This window comes from Odontesthes bonariensis, unplaced genomic scaffold (assembly GCF_027942865.1).
Source record: "Odontesthes bonariensis isolate fOdoBon6 unplaced genomic scaffold, fOdoBon6.hap1 scaffold_119, whole genome shotgun sequence".
NCBI classification, from domain to species: domain Eukaryota; kingdom Metazoa; phylum Chordata; class Actinopteri; order Atheriniformes; family Atherinopsidae; genus Odontesthes; species Odontesthes bonariensis.
This window is the reverse complement of record NW_027457371.1, coordinates 41,586-57,641: the sequence shown is the minus strand read 5'-3', so window position 1 is coordinate 57,641 and position 16,056 is coordinate 41,586. Positions and strand designations below refer to the sequence as shown.

Sequence of the window (16,056 nt, the reverse complement as noted above, 5' to 3'; positions counted from 1 at the left end):
TCACCAAATCAGCCTTTGGCCATCATCAGACAAGATCTGGCTCGCAGGGCACAGAGTGCAGTCCCTCATGCTGGGACCATGGCAGCCCTCGCAAGACAGGTCGCAAGCTTTGCAATTTGGTTTCTCACTCTCTGAATCCTGGAGCAACAACAGAATACAGATTAGACTGCAGCGCCACACTCTTGTGAGTGAATTTGACCTGCGGATACTTCACCAAATCTTGACACAAAGCCAGGATGTTGTTTTTATTTTTTCATGAAGCAAAACACCCTTTTGTACATAAAGTAACACAAAAGCTGTCTGTCACCTGTGAGGCAGCATAGAAGCCTACGAAACAAGGGTTGTAACGGATGCCTCTCTTAAAGTCAAAGCCATCATAACAGGATAGGCAGGCAAGAGCACCCTCACCTGTTAGGAGAGGGATATAACACAAAGAAGAACGCGTAAACACATGACTGAGCTGGAATTTACAAACAAAGAAGCACAACAACTGAATCAAAAAGCCCAGCCGAAGTATATCATATGATGGGTATGTTGCCCTGTCTTTGCCCCGTCTTTATAATCAACATGTGTTAACTTCTCACCACATCTCATATCCCAAAAATACAAAAAAGCTGGGTAAATAATAATAATAATACAGAAAGCCACAACGGGCTTCTTTTACCGCTGCAGGTCTTGCAGGTAGGGTGACACTTGTGACAGGTAGTAGACCTCCTGCCTTTGTAGTAGCCTGGAGGGCAGCTCTTCAGGTACTGGCCCCACTGCCCCAGGTAGACGTAGCCCTCCCGGCAACTCAGGCAGTTTCTGTTACTACTACCTGAACACTGGCTGCAGGAGGGGTCATATCGCTCACAGACCATGGTGGCCATGTTGCCAAAGTGACTAAAAGAGAGGAAGAACAATTGATAGGTGTCAGTAGACTAGTGGGAAGGCTTTCGTTCAGTCTGTCGCGTGTCCTCTAACCTCTCTGAGCAGGTTTCAACACAGCTGCTACCCAGCTTGAAAAATCCAGGTTTACAGGTGACGCACTGCACGCTATGATGACCAACACAGGACTGACAGCTTAGGTGGCAGCGCTCACACACACGCTCATCCTTGTCCTCAGCATAGTAACCCACAAGACACTCTTTCACACAGGTGATGTCTGATGGACGCACACACAAAGTCAAGAACTTTAAAGTTAAAAAGATTGGAAGCACACCTGAATGAGCACAAACTACAACTCTGGCATTTTGAGGACTCACTCAGCAGGAAGCATGGCTCCTTGCAGCTGAGGCAGAGGTCTTTTCCAGGCCCGGAGCAGCGATTGCAGAGTGCGTGGCACTGTTGGCATTCCCCATTCTGATTCACGTATGTGTCCGGGGCGCACTGACTGTACCACGCACAGTGTCCGCTGGCGTCTTTCCGTCTGTTGGTATCACAGCTGAGGCAGTTTGAGGGCCCGTGTCCTGAGCAGGTCAGACATGACTTGTCACAGTCTGTGAAAAAATGAGAAGGCATTTTTTTTTTTGGAAAGCACCTGTAACACATTACAGGTGCATTAATATCATGAATATTACTGTGATATCAGTTTTGGAGTTCCACACCTCTGCATTCATTGGTGTTCTTTTCATAGAACGTGTTGTTTGGACACTCAGACAGACACTCTCCGTTGTAATGCACAGCTTTCGGGTTGTGACACACTTCACAGTCATCAATGTCCGGTCCGTCACACGAGGCACAATCAGCGTGACACCGCACACACTCCTGTTGCTTCTCACTGGCAAAGTATCCAGTGGGACAATCATCCACACATTTATCCTCATGGAGGAAGTAGTATTCCGAACACTCTGGGAGATAGAAGAAAAGAATATGCAAGATAATAAAGGAGAGGTTGTGTTTGTCACATTGTACTGAAGTCTCAGCTGACTCAGTGTGGGCTTTTATTTGTGTTTCGTTTATTTTACTGTCGAGAAAATACAACAATTTGAATTTTGGTTAGGTAGTTTAAGTTAAAAATAAAGTCTATTTATAAATGATTATTGCTTTTCATAATATGCATGTACTTGGTCTACAGGACCAGTTTGGCATATATGATTGAGACTATTGTCATATACAAGCAACTCACTCTTTTTTCTTAAACTCTAAAGTTCCACTGCTGAAAAGCTGAAATTTGATCTGTTATCGCACTGAAAATTAAAATTTCTACATAATGCAGCAAAAGCTTTGTAATCATTTAGCTTTTTGTCCAGACATTTTTCGTCATTTTCAGGCACTTGGAAAGAAAATCTCTAAAATACACATTTTTATGTTTATTTTGTTACATGAAACATGCAGTTGACGGTTGGAAAAATGCTTCCATTACCATTACGTCAGTTCTCCGTAAACCTGTAAAGAGGATTTTCTATTGAAATCTGTCAATAAGAGATAAAAAAAAAATTCTAGTTCACACACTTTGTGTTTCAGAAACTAGAAATCAACTCACAGATGAGGACGCTTCCTGATACCTGCCAGGTTAAACTTTGACCCTGTTCACCAGCCGTTTCTCACTTTAACTGAATATTTTCCCCATAATATTTTCCAAGCAAGACAAATTTATGAAACAAATTTCATGGATAAATATAAACGTTTTTGCAAAAAAAAAGATTTGGGAATTAGAATTAATTTTCATAAATTCAGTATTCAAAGGCAAATCAAAATAGCACCGGAAAAGACATTTTCAAAACAAAATATGTTAAAGTGAAGACATGAGCAAACAAAGGTCCAGCGGGAGCTAATACCAGGAGATGGCAGTATAATGACTAAAAACGATCTCACCTTGTTGGGTTTAAGGAGGGAAATAGATTGGGCTAACAAGAAACAGCCCATAACCTCTTACTGGTTTGTCTATATTATCCAGGATTCACTTCTGGAACACGATGCAGCCAAGAAGAACGATTTCAGTTTGTCTCGGTGTTAATCATTTCTAAACTGCTCAAAGCAATCCTGTCCATTGAGCTAATCAGTTGACCTTTTATCAAGTCAAACAATCTTCCAATTCCCAGAAGCTACGCACTAAAGCCTTGTGCATTATATGAAATCCAATCATAATGATATTCAATATGCCTAAAATACACACAAAGGTGTCACTACTGAAACTACTCTAATCCTAACAAATGATGGTTTTATATATCCTGTATTCATGTTAATCATTTCTGCTATGTTTTTACTGTGGTTCCTACAACCGGCCCCCCCTTCTGCTGTTAAATTTAGGCTGAACCACTCGCAGAGCAGGGAGCAGAGAGGGATCTCGCTGTCCTTGCTGATTATCTCTCTTGCGCATCTCCTCTTCATGTTCCTCCTCTCTTCAGCCAGCCACTTCAATTCTAAATTAAATCACATTTCCAGTCCGCATCTCTTTAATCTTCATCCTCACATCCTCCATCATTCTACCCTTCACTACTCTTCTGAGTGCACTTCCTCTTACACAGGCCGTCCTCATTGCACTTGCTACAGTGATCTGAGCAGCGATGGCATTCTGTGTTGCTGGCATAATAGCCCTCTGGACATTGGGACTTGCAGGAGTGGTCCAGCAGCAGCAACAGTTTCTCACAGCTCAGACAGTGGGAGGGACTTTCCTTTCAGGATCCACACTCTGGGGCACACGGTTGGCATACATCATCTCGTGGGAACCCTCTTTGAATGAGGAAGAGAGAGGTGTCAGTGCTAATGCATGGCGTGTGTTTATGTACAAATTAAGAAATGAGACAACACGAGAAGCACCTCTGACATTCAACCACACACGCTCCCTCTTGCAGATAAAGTCCTTGGCCACACTGCGGACAGACTTGGGCCTCCTGACATGTGATACACCCCTTCAAGCAGTCCTCACACTTGCCAGATGTCTTGCTGCCAAATGTACCAGATGGACAGTGAGACACACAAGTCTGATGAGCAGTCAAAAATCGACCTAAAGGGGGGGAGAAAAAAAGAATCTAAACAGCGTTTCAAGAAAAAAAAATAGCTGGATAAAAAGGTTGTCAGCAGTTAATATCTCGGCTGCCGTGTGAAGGTTTGTGTTTCCTTTGAAGCATGTCATGACATGCAATCAAGGTAGATGCTGATCTTTATCGCCCTTACACACACCGCCACCTGATAAAAATATTTGTGCTGTGAAGGAATTTTTTCCAGTAGCTTATGACAAGACTAAACCTTTCCTAGTTTCCAAGGCACTCCAACACAACCTATAGATGGAATAAGCGTACCTGTGTGGCAGCTGCTGCAGTTCTCCTTCCCTGCAGCAAAGCACGTCTCACAGGATGAGTGACACAGCTCACATTCATCCTGACCTACAGGAAAAATACAACAGAAAACAGCACAAACAACTATGTCAGGAACTACATAACAGGAAGGAGGAAACAAAAAGAGAAGCATCAGAGGAACAGAATACAGACTCAACAATGTGTTATTGTGTACATATATATTTCATGGCAACATGTCTGAATGGACATCTGGATTCACATTCTTATTTCAGTTTATCGTTAAGAGAAGAAAGCACAGGGTCAGCTCCACAATTTCAAAATCAGAGACATGCTTCAGTTAATCAAATGCCTTTGTGTACAAATCGAAACAGAAGGTCAGTGTTGATGGCATTCATTACCGAAGTAAAATTAACATGTGCCATACTGTTTCTGAAGTGTTTCTCAGGACAAGCTTCCAGCTGTCTGCCCTCTAAGCACTCCCCGTTTTTCAGAGTGACTCCACCCTAAACCCTTAAAATTAGCTGCCATCAAGCCACTCCTAAAAAAGACAACATTGGATGCTTCCATTTTAACCAACTACAGACCCACCTCAAATCTTCCTTTTATAGCCAAGATTGTTGAGAAAGTGGTTTTTAATCAACTCAGTAACTTCTTGAACTCCAGTGGACTCCTTGACAAATTTCAGTCAGGCGTCCGACCTCACCACAGTACAGAAACGGCTCTTATTAAAGTGTTAAATGACATAAGGTTGAACACTGACTCAGGCAAGGTGTCAGTTCTGGTATTGTTGGATCTCAGTGCTGCATTTGACACTGTGGATCACAGTATACTGCTGAACAGGTTGGAAACCTGGGCAGGACTCAGCGGGACAGTCCTAGAATGGTTCAGGTCCTACTTGGAGGAGCGGAGTTATTTTGTGACCATTGGAAGTAATCAATCTGATTGAGTGGCTTTGACATGTGGAGTTCCTCAGAGGTCAGTTCTTGGACCCCTTCTGTTCACCCTATACATGCTGCCTCTGGGTCAAATTCTGAAGAACTCTAAAGTCAACTACCACAGCTATGCAGATGACACACAGATATATCTCACACTGTCTCCAGATGACTGCAGTCCTATAGAGTCATTGTGCGACTGCTTAGAGCAAGTCAAAAAGTGGATGAACCTAAATTTCCTTCAGTTAAATCAAGAAAAAACTGAGGTCATTGTGTTTGGCAACAAAGAGAAGAGGTTTGCTGTCAGTAAACATCTTGAGTCACTGTCTCTAGAAACTAAAGACCAAGTCCGGAACCTCGGCGTGCTGATAGACTCAGACCTGACCTTCAACAATCATATGAAATCAGTCACCAAATCAGCCTTTTATCAACTTAAGAACATATCCAGAATGAAGGGTTTCATGTCCCAAACAGTTCAGGAGAAGCTGATTCATGCTTTCATCTCCAGCAGACTTGACTACTGTAATGGTCTTCTGACTGGACTCCCCCAAAAGAGTCTCAAACAGCTGCAGCTCATTCAGAACGCTGCAGCCCGAGATTTAACCAGAACAAAGAGATCACATCACATCACCCCAGTTCTCAAGTCTTTACATTGGCTCCCGGTCAGATACAGAATAGATTTTAAAGTTCTGCTGCTCGTCTACAAATCACGGAATGGTTTAGGTCCAGAATACATGAATGACATGCTAGCAGAGTATAAACCCAGCAGAGCTCTGAGATCTGCTGACTCAGGTCAGATAGTGGAGCCCAGAGTTCAAACTAGACCCGGTGAAGCAGCTTTTAGCTGTTATGCTGCACACAACTGGAACAAACTACCAGCAGAACTGAAATCAGCCACAACTGTAAGCACTTTTAAATCCAGGTTAAAACATTTCTCTTTCAGTGTGCTTATGGTTGAGTTTATATTTTTCTTTTTCCCCTCTTCTTTGATTGCTTTAATTTTTATTCTATTTTTTTTTCTCTTTAAATTGCTTGTTTTTATGCTGCTTTATGCTGTTCTTTTAAATGCCTTGTCTTTATGTAAAGCACATTGAGTTGCCTGTGGTATGAAATGCGCTATATAAATAATGATGCCTTGCCTTGCCTTGCCTTGCCTTGCCTTGCCTTGCCTTGCCTTGCCTTGCCTTGCCTTGCCTTGCCTTGCCTTGCCTTGCCTTGCCTTGCCTTGCCTTGCCTTGCCTTGCCTTGCCTTGCCTTGCCTTGCCTTGCCTTGCCTTGCCTCCTCGTCCTCCACCCAGGAAACAGGGGTATTTTTACCTGTGAGGCTCATTAAGAAGGCCTGATGCTGCACTGAGGACCTGCTGCAGCTTCAGCTGACACAGTGGGACCTCCTCTCTCCCCATGAAAATCATCTTCACAGCTAAATAACACAGTGAAGCGCTCATTAATGTAGTTAGCACAAAACGTGTCATTGTTACAGCTGTCTCAGCTATGAAGGATTCACAAGAGAGGAAGGCCTACAGAAAAACAATGGAACTGTGAATTAGATACTGGGATCTGTGATATGAAAGAATGGATTCATAAGAATGATATCAACAGATGAATAAACACAGCATACTCAGAGGAATGAAGTGAATGTTTGTCTTTCCAAAGAGAAGATCTCCACTCTACCTTCTGTCAGCTGAGAAGAACCCTGGTCACTGGCAGGAGGAAGACATGTCTCTGTATGAGGCAGCAGGGCTGAGTTCCCTGTTGCTGGTGGTCTGAGGCAGCATGATTGGTTTTTTTTCTCAGGGTCAGCCAGGTGGTCAGGTGAGGGTTAACAGGGGCCATTGTATCGTAGTGTGTGTTTTTTTGCTGGAGTTGGTGCTGGAGGATGTTGTCATGGAGGATACAGGAGAACATGTCTCCTGTCTGGAGGAAACAGATCTAAACAGTTTTAGTTGTTGTAGAGTTACAGTTCTTTGACTGCCCAACCCACCTTTCCCCCCACCCCAGTGGGGTATCAGCTGGTATGTGTTATACCTATGGTACATCAGAAAGCATGAGTTCTAGGTGTAGCTCATGCTTTCTGATGTTGCTTCTATGTTCTGGTAAATGTAGCAGCTTTTATAGAGCTGCTCAGACAGTTGTGGCCTGTGCATTTATCAATCCTGACCCAACCCACCCAGATAAATGCACAGGCCACAACGTTTTGAAGGTAGAGGATGATGATGATGATAATATATTAAATGATAATATATTATCATTTAATTTATTATCTTTTAATATATTAAATGATAATATATTATCATTTAATATATTATCATCATTTCATTTATAATCAATTATATTTGTCATATTATTTATATTATAAGTATTATATCAAAGTCAAAGTTGCTTTATTGTCAATTTCTTCACATGCCAAAACATCCAAAGGAATCGAGAGGACATTTCACACACTCTCACGGTGACATATAAAGTGCACAGGCACAACAGATAGGACAGGACATATCAATACAAAGTAAACATTCAGGGCACACAGGTAAGACATATACTAAGCTAAAACTAAAAGAGCCAATGGAAAATGTATATAAAAAAAATATGCAGTGTGGTTGGTACATAAGTTATGTACAAGTTAAGCTGTCAATAATATTTTATGACAAGACTGAGGAGCATCTGTTAACTGGATTATCTTTATCAGAAGCTGAGCTTTAATGTCATCTGTAAATCAATTTAGAGAAATGTCATATATAAATAGAAAAAAATTGTTTTTTACAGCAGCAGGTCCTCTAAAATGAATGAACTCCAGTCTCTGCTGACTACATTGACATGCCTAGAAATCAGCTTTGACCCGATTATAAACCAGATATCCAGATGAGATGGCTTAAAAAATCATCATTTTTCATTATTGTGTTGGTTTGTTGACATTGCACTTGAAACCCACACTTAAGATTGAAAAAAGTACTTGAAAAGAACCATTTTCTCCACGTATGAAGTCTTATGCAGTGTAGTGTATTGAGAAGTGCAGGAGACATATGCAGATGAGATTCTAGAGGCAGGCCAGAGCAAAATAAAATAACAAACTGAAAAAAACAACAGAGCATTTGGCACAAGACTGGACATAGCAAGGTGAGAAACACAACCATAACAAGACAAGGACCTGACAGAGGACCAAGGAAACATTTACTCAGAAGGTGTTGAGGAGGTACAAAAGGCAGGTGTGATGTAATTGACAAACTGAAAACGGTTTGGAAGAGCAGAAAGCAGGACTGACTGAAACAACCCAATGAAAAGACAAAGGGAATATTAAAAGAACACTAAAACAACGAACGAATTAAACAGAATTAGAAAGATTAACAAAATGTAATGCAGAATTTCTAAAATGACAAAACCTGGAAATGAGAAAAAACAAGATACAAACAGAATAAAAAACATAAGAAAAACCCGAGACCATGACAGAAACTATGCATTCAGTTGGTGTTTTCTTTACACACTGTAGTCCACAGATCTGCCCCACATTATGTTGTCATGTTAACTGAATGCATTTCTGCTGAATACTAACCTGGTTGTAAGTAATACAGCTCAGGCTTGTGGTTAGTTCACCAGCCAATTTGTGGATACAAGGCTGCAATCAGCCTGACATATTCCCTTTATTATGCATGACAAAAGGGAAAAAAGAAGTACACACACACCATAGATCAGCCTTCAGTGTATTTTACACTCCTCTTCACTGAGGGGCTGGTCTTTCTCTGTTAACTGATTCAGGATGAAATTTTGTCAGACAAAGAGTAAGTTTAAGATGTACTGTGTAAATATCTTGACTGCTGACCACAGAAAACCTGCTGGTGCTTCATAGTCTTTGGCACAATGAGACCTCAACTGTACTCAACTGTACAGCTGTCACCAAGGCAGCTTTTTTACCACCTCAGAAACATCAACAGAATTAAAGGTTTCCAGGAGAAACTCATCCATGCATTCATCTCCAGCAGACTCCATCACTGTAATGCTCTTTTAACTGGACTTCCCACAAAGAGCATTAAACATCTGCAGCTCATCCAGAACGCTGCTGCTGGAGTTTTAACCCGGACTAAGAGATCTGAACACATCACAGCAGCTTTAAAATCTTTACACTGGCTTCCAGTCAGTCACAGAATAGATTTTAAAAGCCTGCTGATGGTTTACAATCTGTGATCTGTTCAGAGAATATAAAGCCAGCAGAGCTCTGAGATCCAAGGACTCAGGTCAGCTGGTCCAGTCCAGAGTCCAGACTAAACATGGAGAAGCAGCATTTAGCTGTTATGCTGCTAACAAGTGGAACAAACTGCCAGTGGAGATTAAACTTTCACCAAATGTAGACATTTTTAAATCCAGGTTAAAAACATTTCTGTTCTCATGTGTCTATGCATGAAATCTGCACGATATCTTTTAACTTATCCAGACTGTTGCTTGTTTTTAAATTCATTTAAATTATCTTATTTGTTTCTCTTTATATTCTTTTATGTATTTTTAAGGCTTCTTCCACTCCCTGCTGCAATGCTTTTATTTTATGTAAAGCACTTTGAATTGTTTGTACATGAAATGTGCTATACAAATAAATTTGATTTGATTTGATTTGTTCCCTAAAGACAGCAGCCTGACAGTGTTGAGAGCAGTGAGAGTAACCAAAGTTATCAAGTATGGGCTGGCAAAGCAAAACAGAGAGTGAAAATGTAACATATATAACAATAAGATAAATATAAAGCAGTGTTACCACGTTATAAAGTGTAAATGTAACAAATAGTTAAATCTTTGTGAGTTAATCGCAATGAGGGACCCGTTCATATTCACTTTGATTTTCATAGTTAGCATAAGAAAATTGATTATTTGTTGCGTTACATCTTTAAGGGCTCAAACAGTGCACACAGTAACCCTCGTCCTCACCATGCTGAATGATTCCATGCTCAAGAAGCCGTCGTCCAAGCCGCTCAGTCTCCTCCCTGGTTGGCATCTCCCCCTCCTGCAGCAGCCAGTCGACGAACTCAGACGCCACCAGCGTCCGCTCAAACGACTCGCCTTCCTCCTCTCGAGTCTGTATTAACTTGTTCTCCATGTTCATCATCCTGTAGAGAGAAAAAGTCAAACTCAATGTCCATCTGATGTTGTAACCTTGTGGAGACTGTAAAGCAGGACCAAGTAGAACATTTGGTTTTGAATTCATGTTGCATCTTCAGCACAACATTTATTCAAGTATGAGAGAAGGGTGCATATGATCATTCATTCATTCATTTTGCAGCTGCCTCTGGCAAATGTTGCTACACTTTGCTCTAGCAGCAATGTCCACAGCTCACAGCAGCCGACAGAATACAGATGGTTTTTCAAGAATGCTCCAACATTCATAATTGATAGCCACAATATAACCCATACTCCTGTTTTACCATCTGAGATAAGAAACTTGGCGTACCACAGAATACAGCAAGGGAAGAAAAACTCCTAGATCTCCTTTACTGATGATTAATGTAGGATAGATTTCTTCTTTTACTGCTAAAAAATAAAAAGCATAACAACTTCAATGAATGTTTCACTTCTGGTGTTTTAGTGCTGTGGTGCATGTGATGCGTGTTTCAATCTGTATACCGTCTCAAGTTGGTGGTCTGGTCTCTTCTGTATGACACTGGTGACAGAGTCACAGAAACAAAATAACCTACAAGTTTTAACGATACAAAGAGCCCTGCAAGCCATATCAGAGACAATGTCCGTTGAGAGAGAGAGAGAGAGAGAGAGAGAGAGAGAGAGAGAGAGAGAGAGAGAGAGAGAGAGAGAGAGAGAGAGAGAGAGAGAGAGCGAGAGAGAGAGAGAGAGAGAGACACTAATACACTCTATTTAAACTATTGTTATTCACTGACCTGTCCATTCCAAAACTCAAACAGTGCACTTCAGACAGGTTTCAGGTATAAAAGTAATAGCTGGAACATTTGAAATAAGGCTCTGAATATTTATTCAACTGAAATAGCAGAAAAATGAAAGCTATCCGGTAGGTACACATTGTAAAAATGAAGGTATCAGACTTTAGGCTGTGAAACCTTAACAACTGCTCACATAATTAGATCGGTCCAAACCAAACGGAAGAACAAGTGCTGCCTGCCTGTCTGACAGTGAACAGATCATCCTTAAAACTACATTAACTTCAGTAGAGATGAGACCAGATCAGCAGAGGCCTGGAGTTTCCATTGACTGCTCTGCTGTCTGCCAGGAAATCCAGTCATACTGTCTTTGTACATTTCTGACTGGTTTAGATGGTTAGCTGTTCTCAAAGGGTTTCTATGGAAAGTGAAAACATTCTCTTTACCTAACATTCAATAACAACATAAATACATGCATTTACCAAAAAGACGGCTTGCTCTGTCCATGTTGGTAATCAAAAGCATGAATGTCATTAATAAATGTATGCAGCAATAATTTTAGCTTGGCACAGGACATTAGAGGCAAAACCATTACGGCCAATAAAGGCCTGCATCTGCAATGGTTGAGCTGAATTGAGATCTTAATAAATCAAATCAAACTATATTAGACTTAAATCAGGTGCAGCATGTAAAAAGTCTTTCCCCTAAAAAAAATGAAAAAAATACAGCCTTCAGTTATCATGCATGCTGTGACTAAAATCTCAAAGAAAGCCAGAGCCTCATAAGTCAAGAGAGAAACTATACACTCTAAACACTGAGCGACGGCCGCCTAAAGAGTATAAATATTATATCAAATAATGAATAATAAATATAATTGCATTGGCCGGGAGTCGAACCCGTGCCCTTCCGCGTGGCGGGCGGGCGTCCACCCTCTGGACCACCAATGCTGACATACTAAATTGTGAAAATGACTCGATAAATAGGAACACAAATAATTGCCCTCTTCAAGTTCTGCGTTGTCTATCGATTTATATTTATTTATACAGTTTTAGGTTTAAGACATTTCTGTTTAAGAAAGATATTTATTTTATTCAGTTTATTGTTATTTTTTAAGAAAGTACATTTCTGGTAAAACATTTGTTTTGCATGTGTTTATATCACTCAAAAATATGCATTTAATTCAATTCAGGTTCAAGTCAAATAGTTAAAAAATCATTTCACTTACAAAAAAAGACCCCAAAAAAAATCACCATGCATGGAAGGGTGAAGGCAATCGGGTCGGCCGTTCCTGCCAATGAGGTGTCCCTTATTTTTTTATCAAGGAGTTGGCAACCCATAGTTCTACAGTGAGGAACCTTGGAGTTATATCTTACCAGGATCTGTCCTCTGACTCGCATATAAAACAGGTTTCCAGGACTGCCTTCTCTCACCTTGGTAATATTGTTAAAATCAGGAAAAAGTTTAGGTTAAGTCTTTCTTTAAAAGGATTTGCTTACATTTGAAGATGGCGCCACATGTTCTGGGAAGTGGTACAGGCTAACTTTTGCTCTCTCATCGAAAACTTTAAATGTGGCGATATTGTTGTGTGCTCGCCGAGGCAGCTGTAGCCTAATTATAGAAGCTGGAAATTGCCCCTATTCTTTACTGAACAGTGACAAAGTTATCCCATTTGTCTTATCATCTGTTGACACACATACCCAAACGCAGGCAGCCAATGTCCTTGGTGGCGTCTGCGATGTACAGCTAACAAAGCTGTCCTGCTTTGTGTTACCGGTCAGAATAAGATTGTGAAAAGTGCTCAACTGTCATCATAACATTTCCAAAAATAAGTAGCTTCTTGGAATTTGAATAAGCCTTATTCCACTGTTATACTACTGCATTGTATGAATGTCAAAGGGATCAGGATATCAATAGATATGAATTATCGTGATTCTTGTCTTTAATTTTAGTTTAGAGACTTTTTTGTTTGTTTGTTTGTTTGTTTTTAGCTCAAAGCATTTTTTGGAGACGCTTACATGCACACAAGAGGAAACAGGCTCATATCACAAGAGTGGCATAAAGCTGTTGTCATAAGCAAATCAAATTGTAAAACCTTCCAGCTCTCGTAGCTTTCAGTATGGTCAAAGACGTTGATGATTTAGTTGTTAGGGATTATCCGAACATGCAGCAGCGATGGGCTCTCCTCAGCAGCTGCCCTATTTTTCTAAAATTAAAGTGATTAATATCCACAAAGCAGATAGAGGTCATAAGACGGAAGCACAGAAATTTCCCAGAACTTTTTCCTTTATTTCTTTATGTAGTAGAGTATGGCTGTTAATGGCAATGTGGAAGTCAACTTGAAGTCTGCAAGGCCAATAAAACAGCTCCTAAGATTGATAGAGATGTAAATCTAAAGCCCATGTTTGACATAACAAAAAAAAAGAATAAATTGCTGATTTAAAAAAAACAATTAAAAAAAACCACCACTCTGTGGTCTGTACAAACAAAAAAAAGCTAAATATAAAAAGAGGAAAGCTTTGATTTTTTACAGTGATCCTAACTACATGTAACAAAAATCCAAAATGGACCACCTCAAAAGGTGAAAGTTGAAGGTTTTCCCATGGCCCTCACTGTCTTTAAAAAGTAATCACATATCTGTGGACAGACCTCAAAACAGTGCATGTAAGATGACCTGAGAATCTCACAGAATGAGAAGCCTTTTCTAGGAAGAATGCAAGAAAATTCTCCAAAAAAGAAAAAGGACTCTTCACTGCTACTGAAAGCTCTCACACACAGTGATCATGCCGGGTCAGAGATTGTGTTAAAAGTTCAGACTATGTAGCTTGTCCGAACAAAGTGTCATCTTTAACCTAGTGACTTTTGGAAATGATGTCATTGTTTTTATTTATTTATTTATTTTTACATGCAGACATTTTTTATATTTTGACCAGAGTTTTGCATGTCACTCCTAAAGTTCCAATGTGCAACATTAGTAAGATGGTCTTTGAATATTTGTTAAGGTAAAGGCTCTATGTTAGCACTCAACTGCTCATTGACCTGCATATTATTTAGTGCAATGCCTCTCTCTCCCTCTTGTCTCAGTGGTCGGAGCCCGGCGGAGCAGCATGAGCAGCAGCAGTCCACCTGTCCTCTGCAACCCTAAATCTGGTATGATCACATGGATGATCTTTGACTTATCTAATACAAGAAATATTAAAAGTGAAAGTTAAAAAGACATGGGATTTATGCATTTAAGGATATGTACATAAATGGTTTTGACAACCTATCCCTAAAAGTCAGCCTTCCTCGGTCTAACTTATTCCGCCATTTCCAAGTCCATCATTTTCTGAAATGTCATGACCCGAACTTCCCGTACATATCAATGTCTACCTTGGGTAATCTGTTAGAAATTCCTTTAGACTCAAGGAGACTCATTTCAAGAACAAATGTCTTTATAACCTATTAAAAACATCTCCCTTGCAAAGATCAGGGCTGAATGGGAGAATGAATTAGGGGAGGAATTGTTTTGAGGATATTTGGAACAGCGCTCTACGAAGAGTAAATAACAGTACTTCTTGTGCAAAACCCGGCATAATACAATTTGCTGTGACAGGTGTCATGGCACTCCTGCCAACCGAACTCATATGTTTTGGGCATGTCCCTCCCTGACAACCTACTGGTCGGTGATCTTTAAAACACTGTCAGAATGGTTGAATATTAATCTACAACCCAGTGCCGCTATGGCTATATTTGGTGTCACAGATAGGAACTGCTTTACAATTAGGAAAAGATAAACATATCATTGCTTTTATCACCTTACTGGCACGCAGGAGAATATTATTACATCGGAAATCCAAGAATCAACGTAAAGTGTCATAATGGTTATGTGATCTGATGCAATTCATACAACTAGAAAAGATTAAAGGGGATAGAGAATCAAAATCGTCTTTTTCCCGTTTTTGGTGTTAGTTCTGAGTCTCCCCGCTGTGGGGAGTACACACCAAGTGCCAGCAAGTGTCAGAACCTCTGTTTCAAGTAATCCCCTTTTTTGAATATCCCCCTGAAAAAGTGCCAATCCGTTTTTGTGAAAAAGTGATGTCACTTTTTCAGCAATCACCCCCCCCACACCCAAATCCACAGCCACCCCGTTTCAGACACGCCCCTTCGGCGAGAAACAGGAACTGGTGAGCCTTCCAAGGCTGTGAGAGCGGACTACGATCCCGGAAAGCAATGTTCGCGATCAATGGCTTTTATTTATTTTTAACAGCATCCCCTGTACATACAACCGCCGACTTTTCCTTTGCTCTGCACATTTCACGGAGTACAGTTTCACAAAGCTTGCACGATTCCGAGCAGGCTTCAGTCGGAATTTAATGCTCAGTACAGGGTCAGTTCCGACAGGGACAGACAGACTGCAGCGAGCTGTGCGCTCCGCTGAGAAGCTGATCGGCTGCAGCCTCCCATCTATCCATGACCTGCAGCCTCCCATCTATCCATGACCTGCAGCCTCCCATCTATCCATGACCTGCAGCCTCCCATCTATCCATGACCTGCAGCCTCCCATCTATCCATGACCTGCAGCCTCCCATCTATCCATGACCTGCAGCCTCCCATCTATCCATGACCCGCAGCCTCCCATCTATCCATGACCTGCAGCCTCCCATCTATCCATGACCTGCAGCCTCCCATCTAACCCTGACCTGCAGCCTCCCATCTATCCATGACCTGCAGCCTCCCATCTAACCCTGACCTGCAGCCTCCCATCTATCCATGACCTGCAGCCTCCCATCTATCCATGACCTGCAGCCTCCCATCTATCCATGACCTGCAGCCTCCCATCTATCCATGACCTGCAGCCTCCCATCTATCCATGACCCGCAGCCTCCCATCTATCCATGACCTGCAGCCTCCCATCTATCCATGACCTGCAGCCTCCCATCTATCCATGACCTGCAGCCTCCCATCTATCCATGACCCGCAGCCTCCCATCTATCCATGACCTGCAGCCTCCCATCTATCCATGACCTGCAGCCTCCCATCTATCCATGACCCGCAGCCTCCCAT

General features: G+C 41.3%; 1 protein-coding gene across 1 annotated transcript; it reads right to left on the bottom strand.

Annotated features, from left to right (window-relative positions):
- On the bottom strand, nt 1–1,650 carry LOC142375914 (proprotein convertase subtilisin/kexin type 5-like). Its single transcript, XM_075459899.1, has 5 exons — nt 1,587–1,650; nt 1,245–1,478; nt 665–882; nt 308–408; nt 1–138 (listed from the first exon to the last, which is right to left on the bottom strand). The coding sequence occupies exons 2-5, from the start codon at nt 1,331–1,333 to the stop codon at nt 1–3; spliced, it is 546 nt and encodes a 181-aa protein (XP_075316014.1). The 5' UTR covers nt 1,334–1,478; nt 1,587–1,650.
- Nucleotides 1,651–16,056: the final 14,406 nt, after the last annotated feature.